Source organism: Cibotium barometz, chromosome 8 (genome assembly GCF_041138505.1).
Source record: "Cibotium barometz isolate CiBa-2024 chromosome 8, ASM4113850v1, whole genome shotgun sequence".
NCBI classification, from domain to species: domain Eukaryota; kingdom Viridiplantae; phylum Streptophyta; class Polypodiopsida; order Cyatheales; family Cibotiaceae; genus Cibotium; species Cibotium barometz.
In genome coordinates this window covers 8063101-8084446 of record NC_141053.1, presented here as the reverse complement: position 1 = coordinate 8084446, position 21346 = coordinate 8063101, and the positions used below count along the sequence as shown (strand labels likewise).

At 41.9% G+C, this 21346-nt stretch overlaps 1 protein-coding gene across 15 annotated transcripts; it reads left to right on the top strand.

The window, feature by feature from the left end:
• The first annotated feature begins 4619 nt into the window (after positions 1-4619).
• On the top strand, positions 4620-20343 carry LOC147635873 (beta-glucosidase 25-like). Of its 15 annotated transcripts, none has more exons than XM_086801255.1 (14): positions 4620-5072; positions 5205-5271; positions 10677-10735; positions 10852-10927; positions 11026-11100; positions 11282-11375; positions 12363-12624; positions 12748-12863; positions 13205-13425; positions 13543-13580; positions 13791-13914; positions 14043-14148; positions 14400-14613; positions 19985-20122. In XM_086801255.1, exons 1-13 carry the CDS (start codon positions 4962-4964, stop codon positions 14572-14574), a joined length of 1524 nt encoding a protein of 507 aa, XP_086657381.1. In that variant the 5' UTR covers positions 4620-4961; the 3' UTR covers positions 14575-14613; positions 19985-20122. The 15 variants fall into 15 exon arrangements, with proteins under 15 accessions (XP_086657381.1, XP_086657383.1, XP_086657380.1 ...); XM_086801257.1 differs by having other exon boundaries at positions 4627-5072; positions 14070-14148; XM_086801262.1 differs by having other exon boundaries at positions 4655-5072; positions 10833-10927.
• The last annotated feature ends 1003 nt before the right edge of the window (positions 20344-21346 follow it).

Below are 21346 nucleotides of genomic sequence, written 5' to 3'. Positions count from 1 at the left end.
AATAGATCATGGGATTGAGTTGTTGCCTAGTAGCAATCTTGTCTCCCTACAACCGTATCAGTTCAGCTAGAGTGAGGACGGTTTTTCTTGGCAATTACAAGATTATATCAGTAAGGACATTGTTCAGTTGAGTAAATCTCCATGGAGCGCACCCGCTCCTTTGCCGAAGAAGAAAGATAGTAGTATGCATTTTTGGGTTGATTACCAACAAGGATAGATGAGCTGGCTGATCGTCTTCAAGGTGCAACACATTTCATGAAGATAGATCTCAGATTAGGAAACAAGAACTTTTGAATCAAATTTCGTGTGAGTATCGTGATGTGTTTCCTAGTGAGTTGCTTGATGGTGTTCTCTTACAAAGACAGTAGAGTGTGGGATTGAGTTGTTACCTGGTAGCAATCTTGTCTCCATACAACTGTATTAGTTTAGCTAGAGTGAGAAGGATGATATTGCTCGGCAATTACAAGATTATATCAGTGACTTTGTTCAATCGAGCAAGTCTCCATGGGGTGCACCCGCTCCTTTGTCGAAAGAAGAAAGATGGTAGTATGCGTTTCTCGGTTGATTACTAAGGATAGGTGAACTGACTGATCATCTTCAAGATGAATATTATTAAACCTCTAAAAAAGCGAACATATCTTATTCTAGGGCCAAAAATATAAGTATTTTAATTTTATAGCATGTAGGAATAATAGTACCGTAAATTTGACAAATTGCATGTCCTTTCCTTCTTGAATGCTTATGTCCTAGTACAATGCAAGTATCACTAGTTGGCATTAGCCATTCGTATGCTAAGTTATCACAAACAACAATTCCACCAAGGAATTGAGTCTTGACACCATTTTCATCTAATTTTGCATTGTCTTACTTTGCCATATACAAGCAGCAAGGTGTTAAGGGCTAGTGGGTCATCCAAACACGCATAATGTTTTACAAGGACAATATAACCCCTAGCGTTCAAGAACCAAATTTTCCTCAACCTTATGAAATTCAACAAAATCTATGTTAAAGTGAACTTATCTTTTTCTAAAACATGGTATTTGTTGAGTCAAGAGTTGTGAGTCTTAATCTCATTGCAAAAGCTTAAAGCAGAGACTTGATTAGCAAATGACCAATGTTTGATCTTTAATTGCCTTCTATTCACGTCTATTCAAGCTCACCCACTCCTCCACTCCCCCTGAAGGCATGGGAAAAGAAAAGAAAGGGCATGTGGGCGTAACATCAAAACAATGGTGACAGGCAGCTTGTGTGAAGAGTGAGGGGTTGATTCTTGAATTTCCCAATGGCATCAAGTGCTTTACAGATAGATTGTGCACCTACCCCCCCTTGTGAGTTCCAGCTAATGAGGTGGTATCTTTTCTTCTGATGGATGCACTCCCTTACACACCAAAAGTTTTCCAATGACCCTTCACATAGCAACAAGGCAACCACGTTGTGCCCACTAAAGGAGACTTCATGGGTAATCAATTCTCTCGAAAATGCTTGGGTGCCATTGTAAGTAGCCAATCACATCATCTTGAGGCCCACTCGAAAAGTGAGTCTATTAGACATTTTCACATCTAACACAAATTGTTCGTTGTTAAACAATGTTCGAGAAACATTTTTTATTTAACTTGACATGAATCTTTATCACCATGAGTTGAAGAGAAAGACAATTTGGAACAAGTATTTTTTTCATAGTTTCATCCAATTACTACTATTTTTTGACAAACTGGAAGAGGCATTTGACAAATTGGAAGAGGCATCTATACAAGATTAACCACAACCCCACCTCCCTCCACGTGGGCAAAGGAGGTGGGGCTAATTCAAAATAACCACTCCTCCTCCAAGCGTGAGGAGGAGCCAAATCTCACATCTTCCAATGCAATTTTGAATTTGAATCTAAGAAGATCTCATCTCACATCTTTCAATGAAATCTTTGTATACATGCTTACATACCTATAGATACACACACTTATATATATATTATGTATGTATGTGTATCTATAGGTATGTAAGTATGTATATATAAATAGATTTATATGTATGTCGATGCACACACATGTCTGTTCATGCACACACACACACAACGCACATACACCAGCACATGATACGTGCACACACGCATATAAACACACATACACACACTCGCACGCATGGACATACGTGCAACATATAGAGATATGCACACTTGCACACATACTCAAGCTTGCACATACACACACAAACATATATATTATGTGCATGTGTAAGAGAGAGAATATACATACACACGCGTATATATATTATGTATGTATGTGTATCTATAGATATGTAAGCATGTATATATAAATAGATTTATATGTATATCGACGCACACACATGTATGTTCATGCATACACACACACACACACACATAACACAGACACAAGCACATGATACGTGCACACACGCATACAAACACACATACACACACTCGCACACATGGACACACCCACACACATGGACACACATGCAACATATAGAGATATGCACACTTGCACACATACTTAAGCTTGCACATACACACATGTGTATACATGCACACAAGCACATAAAGACACTCACATACACAAGTACATGTGTACACACATGGATATGCACACACTCACACATACACATATGCACTTGCACGTGCACACACATAGATGTACACACGAGTATATTCACATGCTCACACACACGTACATGCAGACACTCGCTATGGATACACATATATAAAAACATACACACACCATGTACACACACACACACACAACAAATACACACTAACACATACACACAATCAAGACACTCGCTATGGATACACATATATAAAAACATACACACACACACACACAACAAATACACACTAACACATACACACAATCAAGACACTTGCATAACACATGCACGCATGAAGACATTACACAATCACACATACGTGTGTATGTGCACACACAATCACATACATATGTATGCAAAAGAGAAGACAAAAGACATTGTATAAAAGATACACTTATTTAAGAGTAAACACACCTCATCATGCATCCCCACGTGTTAAAATTTAATATTAATTAAAAATATATGTGTATATGTGTTTATTTATTTTATAAATGCACATGTATATATAGGTATACGTCTCTAAATATAATAAAACATAATATTATAGATAATATATATTTACATGTGGGTGTGTGTGTATGTGTGTGTGTGTGTGTGAGAGAGAGAGAGAGAGAGAGAGAGAGAGAGAGAGAGAGTGCACGTGTGCATGAGAAAGAAGTGTGTTTGTGTGTGTGCATGAATGTATCTCTCTGTGTGTGTGTGTGTGAGAGAGAGAGAGAGAGAGAGAGAGAGTTTCTATATGTGGGAGAGTGTGTGTGAGAAGAGAGATAGTGTGTGTGTGTGTGTGTGTGTGTGGAGGGGGGGGAGAGAGAGAGAGAGAGAGAGAGAAACACAGAGAGAGACATAACATATATGTATATGTGTGTGTTTTTATTTACATTTATATATACATACATATGTATGTATGTATATGTGTGTGTGTGTGTGTGTGTGTGTGTTTAGATGTGTGTATGATATATCTATCTATATATTTAAAAGTGACCACAACTTATCACCCATCTCCGCACATTAAAATTTAATCAAAATTAATTAAATTATATCGATGTTTGTATTTATATTTTTAAATACATGTATATATGTATAAGTATATGTGTCTATGTGTCTAAAACATAATATTGTATATACTATATATTTACATATGTGTATGTGTGCGTGAGAGAGAGAGAGAGAGAGAGAGAGAGAGAGACAGACAGAGAGAGATTGTTAGAGAGAGAGAGCGCTTCTATGTGTGGGAGAGTGTAAGAAGAGAGAGGGAGTGTGTGCATGTGTGTGTGTGTGTGTGAGAGAGAGAGAGAGAGAGAGAGAGAGAGAGAGCAGGTGTGTATGTGTGTGCATGTGAGAGAGAGAGAGAGAGAGAGAGAGAGAGCAGGTGTGTATGTGTGTGCATGTGAGAGAGAGAGAGAGAGTTTCAACATTTGAGAGTGTGTGTACGTAATAGAGAGAGGGAGAGAGAGAGAGAGAGAGAGAGAGCAGGTGTGTATGTGTGTGCATGTGAGAGAGAGAGAGAGAGTTTCAACATTTGAGAGTGTGTGTACGTAATAGAGAGAGGGAGAGGGTCATGTGCATGTGCATGTGTGTGTGTGTGTGTGAGAGAGAGAGAGAGAGAGAGAGAGAGAGAGAGATGGTTGTAGAGAGGGAATAGTTCTTTTTGAAACCTTGGTCGGCAGCAGCAATGTGTGGGTGCAATACTAGTTTCTCCTTATGTTAAGATGAGACACATGTTTCAAAAGTTGAGTAAGCTCCAAGATGTGTCTTTTCCCAGGCCCACCTGTTGAAGCTTGTTGTGGACAAGGCTGTGTTGCACCTAGTCAAAGACCCGCATTTACTTGTCCTGCTGCCCACAGCTTAGGCATCCATGCAGGGTTTGGGAAAATTTTTTTAGGGAGAAGGAATCAAATCCTTTTCAACATTGAATGAGAAGCAAATTGCCATCTTTGAGAGAGATTTTTTATGTAAAGTAAAAAAATATAACTAAAATATATAAAATTTGAAAGGGTTTTATTTCCTTCTCACCTAAAAATGAGAAGGATTTTACCCAAGTTGAACAAGTTCTAGGCTAAACTGACCCGTCTTTCCCGAACCCTGCATCCATGGCTCACAGCTTGGGCATGCGGCCGGTAGGTATAGAAAAGAAAGGAAAAGAGGAAAAGGTATAAAAAAGCGTCCGCCTGTGTGCTCACAAATTGTGCCGGCACAGCCGCCGGGCGGCGGACACCCGGAAACTCGACGCCATTTTAGCAGAACCTATAGGGCATTGGGCAATTTCAGGTAGAGAATCTATGTCGTGACACCCCATTTTGCTGTGTGTTTAATAATTGGGCACTGGAGGACAGATAGATCATACGGGGCGGGGGGGCGAAATGGGTCCTTGTGGTAGCTGTTGTCCGCCACGTCGATCATCATCGTCACATCTTCAGCGCACGGACTTCCCTCCCGACTTCATATTTGGAGTCGCTACTTCCGCCTACCAGGTACCCAATCCCCCCCCCCCCCCCCCCCCCCTCTCTCTCTCTCTCTATCACGCACACACCACACAAATACACACGTGCTGGATATTGTCATTGTGAATCCTTGGAGCAAACGGGCTGTTTTCCTGGGTACAGATTGAGGGAGCAGCTTCGACCGATGGCAGAGGCATGAGTATCTGGGATTCCTTCTCACATTGCCCGGGTTATTCTCTGGACCTGATTTAAAAAAAAAGAGATAAAATGTTGGAAGTTTGTGGCCGTAAAAGACGTTTTGCATGGTTGGAACTGAAGATCAATGATTAGTTTAGTCGTCCTGAAGTATGCGCCTTCAAAAAAAGATGAGGCAGATATCTTGTTGAGAAGAAAGAATTTAGTATAGCCAAAAACATGCCGATGACAAGCAGCGTCCCTGTTCTCCTGCAGTACGGAGGTGAGTCAGTTTATCTCCAACATTCCTCCTTTTTAGATGCGCGCCACTCATGTCCTAGGAACTGGGGAGCTCCTTACATACAAGGCTGCTTTAATCCTCTTGTTAATGGTAAGTTTGTCATGAACTCCAAGTTCATATAATTTTGACAGAACTTTCTTTTTTGAGCCTAATTGCATCATGCGCAAATGGTGCTGCAACCTGGAAAGGGGGGCACGAGAACATGGGTTTGTCTTTCATCATGTCCCCCTGTCTCTCGCAATACCTGGTAGGGTTCCCCCGGCTATAATTGTGACATGTGATCTAAGAGGAGCATCCCACACGGACTTGCATAGTCCAAATCCATCATAAATGCTAGCTGCTCTTATACTCCAGAAGTTCGGCTATTTTGGGTATAACTACTAACTTGTAGAGTCACAAATAATAGGAGTGAGTTGAGCATTTATGAGAGCTCAACTTGCTAAGTCGTGCGTGGGATGCAGCTGTAAGGCCAGCTTTACACCCTTTGACTGCACATTTTGTGTGTGATTTGCAACGATTCCTCTATGGGATGCGAGTGAACATCCATGCTAAAAGAAGTGGATGTAACAGTTCAGCTGCACAACATGCTACTATAGTTTAAGACAATGAAAGCCAGATGCACAACACTCAAAACACAGCAAGAAGCCCAAAACTACTTCAGGAGAACATCTCGAGAACAATTCGATGTTGCTTTCATGTTGACATTCTTTGGTTTGAGCACATGCCTTAACAAAGCTTTCTTTGTTGTTGTGATTCACTTAACAGAACATGTGGTCATGTTGTTGACCCTTGCCCTTGACATGATAAAGACCTTCACCAAGGTTGAACTCGTTTGTGTGGCCTCTAGTGAGGTATGGGAGTCTATCAGTAGCAGTGGTAGCTGCATTGCTGGAGTAGCATTCATCAAGCGCTTAATGATGCAGCAAGTCGACTTGGACATGTGTTCTTGACGACCGGAGACTCATCACTGTCTGACATGACGAACTAGGACACATGGAATTGGGACTAGGCCCACACAACCAAAAAACCATTGAGCTATTATTGTCACAACTAGTTAGGAATTTGATATCGAGATTCGACAATGAACCAATAGGGAGCATATGGTTCCATATTCAGCCCTCTTGAGCTCCTTAGATGTAGATCTGATCCGTAATGCAATTTTATGGCAATTGTCAGACCAAGGGATTACATCAGTTTCATGGCAAGCACAAAACATGACTGAAAGTAATTGGGCATTATGTCCAAATGGAAATTTTGCTTTGAGTTTTTTCTGATTTTCCATGTCCTCTCTTGAATCAACAAGTGGCTCGATAACCTCAATGTAGACTGTGGGATCTTACTTCAAGTCCCCTCGACCTCCTCTTTTTCACGTAGTACAGAATCAGGCAGATATTAGGCGACGTGGCAAAAGATGGCCAGGATGAGGACGATTACCCTGCGCGCAGTGTGCAGAGAAGATCTGAGACGTGGTAGTCATGTTCACATGGGCAACGACCAAGAGGGAGGGACCAGTTGCAGTTCAATTGGGGCTAGTAGAGGGCCCTTGGACCCGTCCCCTCACTCTCTTATGTGTGGGCAGCAAAGATTGCTAGCTGTGAGCGGTCTCTGTAGTCCAAGAACATCGAGTGTTTGCATTCTTTGTGGCCGTCACTATTAGATGCAACAACAGGCTTGTATTCTGTGAAAGAACTGTTCAACCTCATATGTTTCAGCACTATATATGCATAACACGTCAGTAGACTGTTTGTTATGTTTGAGTAAGATTTTGAATCTCTTTCCCTGGTGCTGGCGATGAAGTCTTGTCCAGGAGAAGAGAGGGTACTTAACTGGAAAATTCTACAGATGTGTGTGATGTGGAATAACAAGTCAACAATTTCCTCTGCAAGGAAAAGTCTGTAATGTTGTGTGACCAGTCATCAAACCTTGTTTCAAATGAAGATGGCTCGGAGTACTCTTTCTTTCAATAAACGTTTCATGAGCTTGGCAATCTGGAATTGTGTTCATATTTAAATACGCAAGTACAGTACATCAAGGTCTTTAGAAAAGGATCGTTTGTAGGCCACCTTAGAACTTGTACCAGCAGATTGCCAACATGCTTCCATGTTCGGCAAACACTTTTGAGGAAACCTTAATTTTGAACAAGCACTTTCTTCATAATTTCATCCAATTACCACTATTTTTTGAAAAATTAGTGATAACACTTTTCCTTCTCCTCTCACGATGAGGTGGATTTTTCAAAAGTTAAGCAGGCTCCATGCCAAAGTGAACCTATCTTTTCCTTTCCAAGAAGCTAGGAAGTTAGTAATCTAACCATGAAGAGGCCTATTCACGCCATCCACCAGGAGCCCTTGGAACACTACCATTGGAGGGGATTTAGTTCCCACTAGACGGAGTGCTAGTGGGTAAGAAGCTAGGAAGTTAGTAATCTAACCATGAAGAGGCCTATTCATGCCATCCACCAAGAGCCCCACCAACGGCCCTTGCAACACCGCCACCGGAGGGGATTTAGTTCCCACTAAACGGAGTGCCTGTGAGTGGTAAGATTCGATTTAAGATTAAAAATAAATAAAATCTTATACTGAAATTAACAGGCAACCATTGGATGTGACTTAGAAAAGAAAACCTGTAATGCTAGAAGATTTGAAGTAGAAAACGAAGCGCTCGGGAGGTGGTAGATCTGACCAGTCATTTCTCTTTTGGTTATATATGCCACCAGAGTTTTCTATCCTTATGGTGTGAACTGCATGGAGGGCAGCCAACTACCCTCGAGCCTTCCACTAGCCCCCGAGTGCTGTTCAAACCAAGTGCTACCAAGTAGGCCTGCAAGCTGTCTTAATAAAGCCCATGGTGGGCTATGACCTACATGAGTTGAATGTTATCAAATGTACACTTTTTGTCGTTTGAACTTTAATAAGTTGTCCCCCTATGTAGCCCAGTGGTTAAGGGTCTAAAAGCAGGCCTTAAAGCCTAAGGCAAGGTTTCGTCAATTTCTTTATGCAACTTTTTCCCATCAAATGCCACTTTCCTAACTATATAGGGCTGTAAAAACTCTCTTTATCATGTAAAATGTGCGTGTATTTCTACAAAATATACATGCAATATCAATCTCAAATTTAAATTATAAACTTGGAGATCACTTAGTCAAAGAGTCAATTAAACTATTTCTATAAAATAACATTAGTTGAAAAATATTTTACACCATACATATGTGCGCACACACACACAAAAATACATGTGATACAAAAACTTTGTTGAACTTAATCAATAACATCATTAAGAACAACATGGCCTTTATGGTGGTGAATAGCAAAAGCTTTTGTGCATCATATAAAGATAAGAGGTTTTGTGCATTGTGAATAAAAAAGGATCCTAACTAGAACATTAAGAATGTAGTCATATTAGTAGTGTTATTACATTTGGTTTCTTTTCGAAAAAAGAAACCTACAACTAGAGTTTAGAGAGGCTTGTAGCATAGGATTCTAAGAGATAGGTAAAGATGCGAAACATCATGGGGTATTTGTGTGATCACTGAGGCAACATGCTACTAACAAGAGCACTGTAGACATTATTAGGTAGGAGGGAGGGCACTGTAGACAATTATTAGGTAAAAAATGTGGAGGAGGATGGGGCTTGAAGGCGACAAAACAAGGAGGTGTTCGAGCCACGAGAACCATATATATTTTTTTAATACTGATTCTTGAAAGGTTTTGTGTGTGTGTGTGTGTGTGTACGCTCTACCCCATTCAACTTCGGACCTAAAAGCTGGTTTTTTTTAAAAAAAAAAACTTTGGTAATTAATATAAGGTTTCATAGTAGTTGCAACCTTGGGTAATTTACAAGCGTCATTTGAAAGCAAGTCTGGGCCTGTGACCGTCGAAGTCCTAACGTCAATCGTTCTAAGTTGCTGCATGCAGCTGGGAGCGACACGTTGAACTAAAAGTAACCCGTGGTAGAAAACCCCCTCTAACGAAGAAATCATACTGCAAGAAACGGTACTCTGACACGGTATTATTTATTAGGTCTAAGAGACAGGGTGGCTAGTGATGGAGCGAGTCCTGTCCATCTGTGAAAAACCCTCTCGATTTTTTATTTTTATTTGAATTGTCTCATACTGCATCATGAAAGAACTGTACTCAAACACGGTATTAGTGTTAAGTAATGAGACAGAGAGGTTAGCAAAGAAGTCCTGTCCACCAACGGTGAAAATGCTGGTTTATTGCATTGAAAACCTTGCACTGAGGAGATCGAAGAGAAAACACGCTTTAGATCAATCATCAGGTAATCACATTTCCTTTGTCTAAAAAACCGCTTGTTTGCCACCATTTTTCTATAGTTAGCGCACCTTCCTTCATCTTAGCTTTGTGTTTTTCACAACTAGGGAAGGATTCCAAGGTGCAGCTAAGAGCAAGCAGCAAGAGTAACTCTTAAACACACTATTTTCAAGACCTTGCAATACAAAACTCACATGATTCAATGCAATATCTATGGGGTCAAGAGTGGGTAGGAGTGCCTAGCCAATTGCTCTTAGAGATTTTGATTGAGCATTGAATACAATTGACAAGACCTAGGAAGCATTGGATACAATTGACAAGACCTAGGAAAGTTCTCAAAGTGGTGATGCCAACATACATAGTGATGAGCACATCAATTAGATGCATGAACTTACTTGGCTTGATAGTACAAAATCATTATTTAGCATCATGGAGTAGAAGGGCTAGAGCTAGACCTAGAAAAGAAACAACTCAAGAATGGTCAAAGCATCAAATTTACAATATTTCAAGGGGAATTAATTGAGCCGTAAAAAGAGGTGACAGGTGATAGTCTAGGTTAACACGTAATCATGGTGGAATTCGATGTGTATGCAACAATTGCTCAAAAGCCAAGAATGGATCCAATTCACCAAATTCCAACCATATTGTGTCTGTGTTATGAAGATTATGAGAACCAAGAAAGTTTACATGAAGATGCAATGCTGAAATACTTAGAATTTAATTTTGAGAGCCGACTGAAGTTGTTGCAAGTTAAGGAGTGCTCAGAAACAGGAACCTGCAAAGGGTCCAAAAATTTGTTGCACACACTTTGAATTAGACGCATTAAGCTATTGCTTTTGAAACACCACTTCAGGTTTTGAAGTGCAAGCATCGTAAACGTCCTTGCAGGAAACATTTATGATGGAAGCACTGGAGATGTTGCATGTGATCATTATCATCAATATAAGGTATAATTTGACATTGTACAACTGTACACTGTGCTAGCTAGGCAGATGCAGAGGTTGAAAGCTTCTTGCATATGTTATTGTTTTTTACTGTTTATAGTGGCTGGCATATTGTCCAGAACGATATCCAACTCATGGTGGATCTAGGCGTTGATGCGTATCGTTTCTCAATCTCCTGGTCACGTATATGTCCAGGTTTGTCAATAATATGCTGCTCTCATCAAATAAGAGCTCTTCGGGATTGTACTGAGCAAACTAGACTGCAACCTTAATCTGTTTCAAGCTCTTTGCAGATCATAGTACTGGGGCAATAAATGAAGCTGGAGTTTCGTTTTACAACAAATTAATCAACGATCTTGTTAATAAGGGTACGTACAAGCGTGCCCTCAAAAAGAATATCATCATCCATAACGATACCGTTATCCGATTAATTGAATCTGGAATGACAAAGGGAATCGTTTGGAGATACACTCGATCTATAGGCTCTTAATTTCTTGATGATCAGACTGGGAAATGCTCTAACGATTATAAGCATGTAACAACTTCCAGGCATTCAACCGTATGTGACGCTATACCATTGGGATCTACCCCAGCTATTGGAAAATGATCCTCACGTCAAAGGCTGGCGTACAAAAGAGATTGTGTAAGCTCGCTCAGCAAACATCCGGAACTTTCATTCTTTACTTCTTTTCCTTTTTTCTTTATTTATATTATATTATCTAGAGAACCAAGAAGAAGGTTCAACAAAACATATTACAGAATGCTTTAAAATTTGACGGATCCGTAATATCATAATATAAGACCACTGTCAACAAACCACTATTCGTTCTCAGGGGAAGAAGGTTTTCACAATTCAGAGTCTTGCCTCAGTTCTGAAATTCAGTTTTATCGTTTTATCTGCACATACAAGTCTCTTCTTACAAGGCAATCATGAACCATATTCTTTTTTTTGATTTGTTAGAAATCATCTACTCATTCTTGTCCAGCCACACAGTTCATAGGTATTCGGAATAGCTCTAATATTATTCCACAATATAGCTGCTGTGGAGCAACTCCTTCCAAATGCGCTCCTTGTGTAGTTAGTTATACAAGAGACGTAAACCCTCTTGCAAGAGCTTTAGCACCTCCATGTTATTATGGAGGTTATAAACACGTGTGTTATCGATTCCACTTCCTTATTGCATGACGTGGGGGACATACTGCTTGCAATGTCTCCATTTGTTTTGAGCTCTTGAGTTAGTTTAAACATAGTATGCAAGATTTCTTCGGGGGAATGATGGGTGATCGAATTTTGGAGAACTTAGAGCCCCACTGTCCTTCTCGGGAAGAGCTTCAGATATTGGTAGCTAATTTCTTATTGGAAATTTTGGTTCCCCTTATCAACGAGTCTCTCCAGCTCCAGCTGCACCTCAGCATACTTTTTTTTTGTCTTTTCCTACTTCTCTTTTCACATCTATCAAAAGCTTTTGAGTATCCTTCACAAAACTGAGACTCAAGCAGCTCTAGCTGGGAAGTTGACCGTGTGGAAGCTATCCTCCCAGATTGATTATATACCCTTCTTGATCAGAGAGCGCTATAGATCGTATCACATTAACCTTTTCTGAAAATGCATGAATGAATCACATGGCAGAAAGCATTTTGCACACTATGTAGAGACGTGCTTCAAGTTCTTCGGAGACAGAGTGAAGAATTGGATAACGTTCAATCAGTTGAGTACTTTGGCATATTATGGATATGGGACGGGGACGGAAGCACCTGGTCGATGCTCTGCAATAAGTGCCTCGAAAAAGAAGTTATATATTGGTGATTCCAGCACTGAGCCCTACATAGTTGCACACAATGGCTTACTTTCTCATGCAGCTGCTGTGAAAATTTACAAAGAGCGCTATCAGGTAAGCTACTCGCTGATCATAAAAATAGCTATGAGAACAACACATCTGATTGATGATGTCATAGAGAACCTGAATTTGAAGTGATTACCTACCTACCTACCTTTTTATTTGTGGTGTGTGCAGTCTGAGCAAAAAGGTCGAATTGGGATAACTGTTAATTCAAAGTGGTATGAACCATACACTAACGTAAAAGAGGATTATGATGCAGCACAGAGGTGTATCGAGTTTGAGCTATCATGGTATAAAAAGTCTGGATACCTTCTTTTTTTTCCTTTTTCTTTTTCTGGTTTTCTGGTTTTCCTTTTCGATACCAGAGCTGGCCAAAAGAGAGAGAGAGAGAGAGAGAGAGAGAGAGAGAGAGAGAGCCTGTGTACGGACGTTCTTCCATCATAAAAGGAGGTAACTGAATATATTGCAGCGCCTGGACTTAATATACATATATAAGGAATCTCAAATTCAAAGCTCAGCGCTACTACTAGTGAATTGCATGCTAAATACACATTTTTTAATTTTTGTTTTGTTGGATGAAGCGCTTATAAATTATAACCTTAATGCATCCATGATCCCGCGTGCATCTTAGGATTCTGGATCCACTACTTACTGGTGATTACCCTTGCTCAATGAGACATGCGGTTGGAAATCGTCTCCCCTATTTTACCCAAGACGAGGCAAAAGAGCTCAACGGGAGTTTAGACTTTGTCGGCCTCAATTATTACACAGCTTATTATGCACAAAATGCAGATGCAGAGTTGAATCCAAGTCGGAAGTGGTACTTGACTGATCGGGAAGCTACCGTCAAATGTATGGATCATTTTGCTTAACTTGGCCAATTGTGATTGAATTGGTAAAAGTCATGTTTGCTTCTAGTAAGCTTGTCACTGGAACTCAACAGGCGTATGGTTTTATCTGCCTTGCCAGATACGGCGCCAGATGGAGAGCTGATTGGGGAAGCAATGGTTAGCCTCTTAATTAATTGTTGCTCTATACTTAATGTGGCACTTGATTCTCTAGATGTGCATTAAAGAAGCAGAGCTGAAAGCCTTGCTTTGATCATTTTACCACGCTCTCGTTACTTGTATCAAAGTGAAACAACACAAATCAACTTAAATGTATTGAACGTCATTGCCTACCAGAGAATTAACTGCACGTCGCTAATTTAATTACAGGGCCCAGCTGACATTGGATGGATCTACAATTGCCCTTGGGGATTGCCGAAGTTACTGGGCTGGATGGAAACAAGATATGGCAAGGGGCAGTTTCAAAGCCACCCAATCATTATAACGGAGAACGGTGAGCAAATCCGAAACGACGTTAATAATTAATTTGAATAAACTCCCGAAAACCTCGAGAGTCGAGACAGTCAATAGCTGTCTGTGTTCATGAATTCTGTTTCTCTTGCTAATTGGATATCCGATCAGGCTGCATGGACCTTGAGCTGAATGCAGGCAAGAAGAAAGCTGTGAATGACGTGAGACGGGTCAACTATCTTAACGGAACGCTTGAGCACTTGTCCAATGCTATCAAGTTTGTGCCATCTGATCTTATTAATCTCATAATTCCACTCACTCACTCACTCACTGTACATTAATTATATCATAACAAAAAATATATGTATCATAACTAACGACAACCATCATGAACTCTCTCTTTTTTTTTTTCCCCGTTTCTTTTTGGAGTTATACAAGAGCCCACCCGCCCAGTTGGCAGTACGTCAGTGCATGATGGATCATGGATGCATTACAAAATTTCTAATTAGTATATTTCCGCTGCCGCAGGAATTGCGGTTACAATGTGCAAGGATACTTTGTGTGGTCCATTTTGGACAATTTTGAATGGGAATCGGGGCTTATTTGCCGCTTTGGCCTTTACTACGTGGATTATCAAAATAAACTTCAACGCTATCCCAAAAGATCAGCTAAGTGGTACCACCAACTGCTACTCGAAAAATAGGTGCCCAGAAAATATCAGCACGCAGTATATACAATATTGGTAAGAGCCGTTTGAGAACAGGTGTCGTTCATGCACCCCCTTCTCTGCATGCTGAAGCTTCCATCTCCCCTTCTCTGTATTCCAGCTCTGGTTTTCCTGCTGAACCGTTCTTCGCTTTACCCTCTCGCCCCGAGAGGGGGGAACTCTGTGCGATGATGTCTCTTCAGGACATTGTCTTCGCCGGTGCTTCTTCGTCCTCTCACGCAATACGCGAAGGTGCTGGCCCTTCGTCCCTGGTCCTCCATCAAGCGCCTACGAGGCTCCTCGGTGGCTCACTCTCCGCTAACAAGTCGTCTGCTTCGCCCTCCATCAGCAAAACGGTTTTGGAGGCCGTCGTGATTCTGAAGGAACTCTTGGGTCGCATCGCGATGTCGCCTCTCAGGGGCATCCTGGGCCTGCTGTCAACGGTCACCCGGCGTCTTTTGCTGATGCTGTCCGGCTCCCTGCAGCCGCACGGTCGCTATCAGGTCATGGCCAAGCATCGTTTCCCCCCAGGTTTGATCCTTTGGTTAATTTGTCGCAGAACCCGACATTTGAAGAAAAAACTGGTGAGTTTGATGTTGATTCAGATGGCGCTGTAATATGTGATGATGAGGAGTTGGCGGCATGGCAGGACCATCTGTCTTCCCATGCTCTGATAGGTCTTTGTCATGGGGCCAGACCCCCTGTTGATACTTTGAAAATCTGGATTAAATCTAACTGGGAACAGAAAGGGATTAAGGTAGCTTCTGTTCAGCATCTTCCAAATTCTTATTATATGTTCCACTTTGAGGATACTGTAAGTGCGTCTTCTGTTATCAACAGCGGCCAGTGGATTATTAGAAACACGCCCCTTTCGTTCTTCAGATGGTATGACTCCTTTGATCCCAAAGGCCCCAAACCCACCAAAATCCCTGTCTGGGTTGAATTGATTGATATGCCCACTAAGTATTCCATATGGGCCAAGAGGATTGGGGGTTCTGTAGGAAAAGTTCTAGGTCAAAAACCTTTTCAAGTCGTCAATCCCCAATGGGCACATCAAATGCTAATTGAAGTAGACACCGCCAAACCCCTTAAAGAGAAAGTCCCCTTGAAAAACAGAGAGGGCCAGATAATTTATGAGCAAACCCTGACCTATAAGAACCTTTCGAACGCCTGTTTTAACTGCAATAAGCAAGGGCATTTGATCAGGGACTGCCCTGAGCTCCAGCAGCCAGTCGTTAGTGACAAAACCCCGGCCAAAGATGAATCCTTTGTTCTGTCCCAGAAAAAACATGTGTCCAAGTCTAAAAACAACAAAGCTAATTGGCATATCCCAGCCAACAGATTTGCCCCCCTCCTAGCAGAGGTGCAAGATGGTCTTAGCATTCAGTTTCAAGTCAAAGAGGCCCCTACCTCAGCCTCTATAGGTGCTGATCAACCCTCCCCGGGAAGGGTCCCTAACAAGGACCGTGTGATTTTCAGCCAAGATCTTGATTCCCTTATGGAATCAGATGAGGATTTCATTGATAAAACTCAACGTATAGATGAAGCTTTCAAAGCTCAACTTGATGAAGAAGATGCTGCTATGATGAAGAGGATGTCCCTCTCATCTATGAAACATCACGAGGAGGGTGACTTCTCTCCCCTTCTCTTGGGTTCAAAAATGAAGAGGAAAAAGGATAAAAGTCAAGAAGCCCTTAGAACCTTCGTGTCCGCGGGTAAACCTTCCAAAACCATTAAAAAATGATGTCTAGTAAATTGCTCTCCTTCAACTGTAAGGGGCTTACGAATCCGGAAAGGGCTGTAGCCATCAATAATTGGTTAAAGGACTTAGCCTTTGATTTCGACCTTCTTTGTTTACAAGAGCTAAAAATCGGCGGTCCTCAGCTGCATATGAACCTTTAAAGAATCTCCAACAATGCTCGGTGGTTTTTTACCAACCATCACTCTGGGAGAGGTGGGGCAGCTATTGGCATTCACACGAAGTGGGAACATGCTATTTTAGATGCTTGGTCTGATGTTAATCACTGTTGGACTGCGGTGAGACTGGGCAACCCTTTCAACTGCACTCTGGTTTCTGTTTATGCCCCGTGCTTGGCCAACTTGAGAGCGTCTACCTGGCAGTCTATCATTGAGATTGAGGGTCCCATGTTGCTTGTTGGTGATTTTAACATGGTTGAATCCCAGGGGGACAGAAATAGGTTTCTGGGTAGAACCATCAGTGGTCATGAAAAGATTCGATGGGATTTGCTTAAGGTTGATAAAGATCTCTCGGACCTTTCTATTAAAACTGGATTCTCTTGGTCTAACAATCAAAAAGGTTCCTTTCACAGAGCTGCTAGATTGGACAGACTTTATGCCTCGGGTAGCCTGATTGATATGTGCTTAAAGATCAATTGCACCACTGATTCCTCCCTGACCATCTCTGATCACCTCCCTCTGATTTGCAAGCTGGCTTTAGGCCAGGCCAAAGGTAGGGCTGGTTGGCCTCATCTTGACCCCTCTCTCTTTCGTCTCCCGTGTATCCAACAAATGATTAAAGGCTCCATCACTGAGGCCTTCAGCCATTTCTCCTCCCCCTCCAAGGGATGGGAATGTCTTGTCAATAAGGTGCATTCTATCTGCAAGGAGCATAAGCTTAAAGTTTTAACGATTCGGCTGAATCGAAGAGTCCAGATCAGGAACCAGATCCAGGACTTATATCTTTCTAAAAAAGGGGTTTTAGATCAATCCTTGATCGAGCTTAAGAATCAACTCAGACTTGAGGAGTTGTTGGCAACTAAGGCCACAAGATTGTGGTACACAGAGGTGTGGGCTGGAAAAATTGACACACCTCACCCTAAGATGTTTGCTCTCCTCAAAAGGAAGAAAGTCAGGGATCTTATTCCTATGGTCAAGAAGCCCAATGGTCATTCGGCGGCCGATGATGTGGAAAACTTGCAGTTCATCAAGGAGCACTTTTCTAACTTGTTCTCCACAGCCCAGCCTCCCTCTCAGGAAGTTACTGCTGCTAGGGCCAAGATTGCTCTCATTAGGAAAAAGGTTGTTAACCCCGCTTTAGCTCTCAAGCTTGACGCCCCCTTCTCTGAGAAGGAGGTCAAGGAGGCTATCTCTCATCTCAAAAAGAGGAAATCTCTGGGTGAAGATGGGATACCTAATGAATTCTTTCTTGCTTTTAAAGATGAGCTGACTCCCCACATCCTAAACATCTGGAGGGAAGCCGTGAAGAAAGGAGGTTTGGCTGAAAGGACCAATATGGGGGTCATCAAACTGATCCACAAAAAAGATGAGAAAGAAGATCTTGGAAACTGGAGACCCATAACATGTCTCTCTTCCCTCTACGAAGTTTTTGCTCATATCCTCACTAGTAGAATCAACCCCTATATGGACGCATGGATCCTCAAAGAACAAAAGGGTTTCATCAGGGGTAGGTATATTCTTGATGCTATCATTAGCCTTTGGGAGGGCATGGAGCATGCTAAAAACTCTGGGCAGAACTACATCTTCCTCAAAATAGATTTTTATAAAGCCTGTGATAGAATTGATTGGTCCTTCCTCTTCCAATCCCTTCAAGATATTGGCCTCAACAGGAAGTTCATTAAGTATGTCCAAACTTTACTGGGTAATGCGTCTTCCAAGGTTGCAGTGAATGGGTCTCTCACTGAAGCCTTTCCTCTTAGGAAATCTATTAGGCAAGGCTGTCCCCTCTCCCCCCTTCTTTTTGCCATTGTTGCGGATGCCCTGGGTTGGTTGGTTAACAAGGAAATAGCCAGCAACAATATCAAGGGTATTGAGATTCCCAACAGGTCTAACCCTCTATGCCTTCAACTTTTTGCTGATGACACAAATGTGCTGCTTCGGAATGAAGTACAGACTGCAGCCCACTTCATGTCCTGCCTTGAAACCTTCTGCCTGGCCAGTGGATCTCAAATAAACCACTCCAAGACCAGCTTCAGAGTGTTAGAAGGAGGGCCCCCTCCTTCGATCCTTGCCGCTGGCTGTAAGATTATCCCCGAGGGTGTCGTTTTCAGGTTGCTTGGTATCCCCATGGGCTTTAACATCTCTTCTAAACAAAGGTGGGACTATGTGCTTAATAAACTTCAGAATCAGGTCAAGAAATGGAGCCACATTAACATCGGGGTTGCCTCCTGTGCCTTTGTCCTCAATCACTTCATCATCCCCTCCGTCGTTTACTTCCTGGCCTATTGGAGGCCCTCAGAGACCCAACTCCAATCCCTTAACTCTATCATGGGTAATTATCTGTGGGGGGGTCCCTTGACAGGAAGAGGATTAGCAAAGTTGCTTTTAAGGTTTGTTGCTTAGATAAAGAGCAGGGGGGTCTTGGCATTATCAATATTGGGTTGCTGGCTGAGAAGCTCGCGGCTAAATGGGTGCAAAGGGCCATCTTTTCGAATGATGTTTGGGCTGACTTGATCAAAAGGGATGTTGGAAAATTTTGGCTCAAAGGTAAGAGATCTTGGAAGGGGTTCTTGCTTAATGAAGTGCTGTTTTCAAAGGCCCATCTCTCCCCAATAGGTAGCAAACTTTGCTGCAGGATGTGGGAGTCTTGGATGAACTATAAAAAGCTTTTTTGCTTCCAAACTTATACTAAGAGAGGGAGATATGCCTATTCTGCCGATTCGGTCTGGTTTGGTCATCTTGTAGCTCCGATTTCCAATGATCAGGTCCAGATTAGCCTATCTTGTTTCAAAGCTGGTATTAAGGTGTGGGGTGACTTATGTGATTCATCCGGAATGTTAAACAGGGATCAAATCAGTAACAAATTCATCTTGCCTCGGGGTGGAATTGAGCTTGTAATGCAGAGGTGTAATTCTCTCAATGTTTCCATACCCCCGGGGCTTATTTGTGACTGCAAAAACTTTTCTAAAGCCATTTTGTGGGGGTGGTCCAGCAACCTCGGCAAGCTGCCTAATGATTTTTATACAGGCAAACTTGTCCGCAAACTTAACAACAGATGGTCTTTGGTCTGGAACAAGCATCAATGGGCCTTCCGCTTCAAGCTAATCTGGGCCTTCGCTCAAGAAAGGAAACATGCCATTTTGGCCTGGCTGGTCATTCATAAAGCAACCTGGACCCTTGACAAGGCTATGAAGATGGGTCATGGAAATGGTCTCTGTCCCCGCTGTAAAACCAAGCTTGAAACTGTCCCTCATCTTTTCTTCTCCTGCCCAGACACGAGTCAATTCTTAAGTGTTCTGAACAAAGCTTTTATGAAAATTAGGAACACCCCTCTCAGTTGGAAAGAAGTTCTCCTTGGAGAATGTCACACTCTTGACCCCTTTACATGGCATTCCGTCAGAATTCTTCTTTTATGGCATGTTTGGAATCAATGTAATGAAGCTCTTTTCGCAACTAAAACTAATCAACACTTTTATCTCTTTCTGGACAGCACACTCAAGCTAGTACATCAGCTGCAGCCTAGAGGGGTTCTTATGGAGGTTGATCGTTGGCAGGACCTACCATGGAGAAAATGGAGGAAGTTTCACGGATCCGCGCATTGCAAAAGAAAGGAACGCATGCTTCAAGGACTGGCCCACGAATGTCAAAGAAGGCTTCAACACTCTGATTTCTACATCCAGGCTTCGGAAAGATTCCGAGGGGTTCCTTAATCCCTCCAGGGCTCAGTCTTCTGTTCTTGATGTTTATCAGCCCCCCGCAGTGAATAAAAGACAGTATAACTTCATCTGGGCCTTTCTGGCCGCAGCCTAGTTTATCAGGATGTTCATAAAGTCGTGTTTCTTCAACCGGCTCTTCAATTTCTGTTTCACTTTTGGTCTACTGGTTCAGTTCTGTTTCTAACGTCAAGAAGGTTTAAAGTTATTCCCTCTACCTGCAAGGTTTAACTGTCCGCGGTGTCTACCCATGGACCTTCCTCATGGGTACTTGTAACTTTACCCTTTTTTAATATATTCCGCTGTTTTTACAAAAAAAAGAAAAGAAAAATAGGTGCAGTACTCTTCAAGACGTATTGCCTGTCTCGAATGCACTCTCTGATGCTCCTTAATATTTAGTTTTGAGGGACTCTGCAAAAAAAACTCTCTTCCAAAATCTGCATCAAAACATAATTTGTATATTTAAGCCCGGGGGGCAGACATAGGACTGAAATCAGACACTGATACATTAATTGCACTCCACTCCATAACAAGCGCTCATTATTACTCTTAAAACAAACGGAAGGCATATGTGGAGCTGCTCCAAGGACTTCCAATGTGCACAATATTTATTTATTTTAAAAGTAACTCTCATGGTAGCATAATAAATTAAATAGCAAAAGGCAAAACGAGATTTAGCGCCTTGTTCATGGGACAGCTGCAACAGACAGCTTAATGAAGCGTAGTTGAATATTTTGAATCAGCCCTTTGCTGGGTTGATTCAGATACACAACTAAAATTCTTCCTCAAATGTACGCTGGCTGAATTCTAACTCAAAGGCTTAACTGCCTGATCAGACGATACACTATCGACAGCAGCTCTACCGGCCGCTTCTTCTTTTCAATGCATGATCTTACCAACAAATGTTATCAGATACGTCGTGTGCGTGTGTCTTGATCGACATTGTTTTGATGAGTGCATTGTCCAAAATCGGCGCATTGGTCGACCTTTTTGGCTTCTCATTGGCCTTTCATGAGAGACGTACTTCACTAGTCAAACTTGGGGCTTTCTACAGGGTAATGTCATCAAATTTATTTCTGCCCACCCCTCTAGCAGCACTCCCATGTCTTATTACTACCCAACTTCCTCTTTGAATAGCT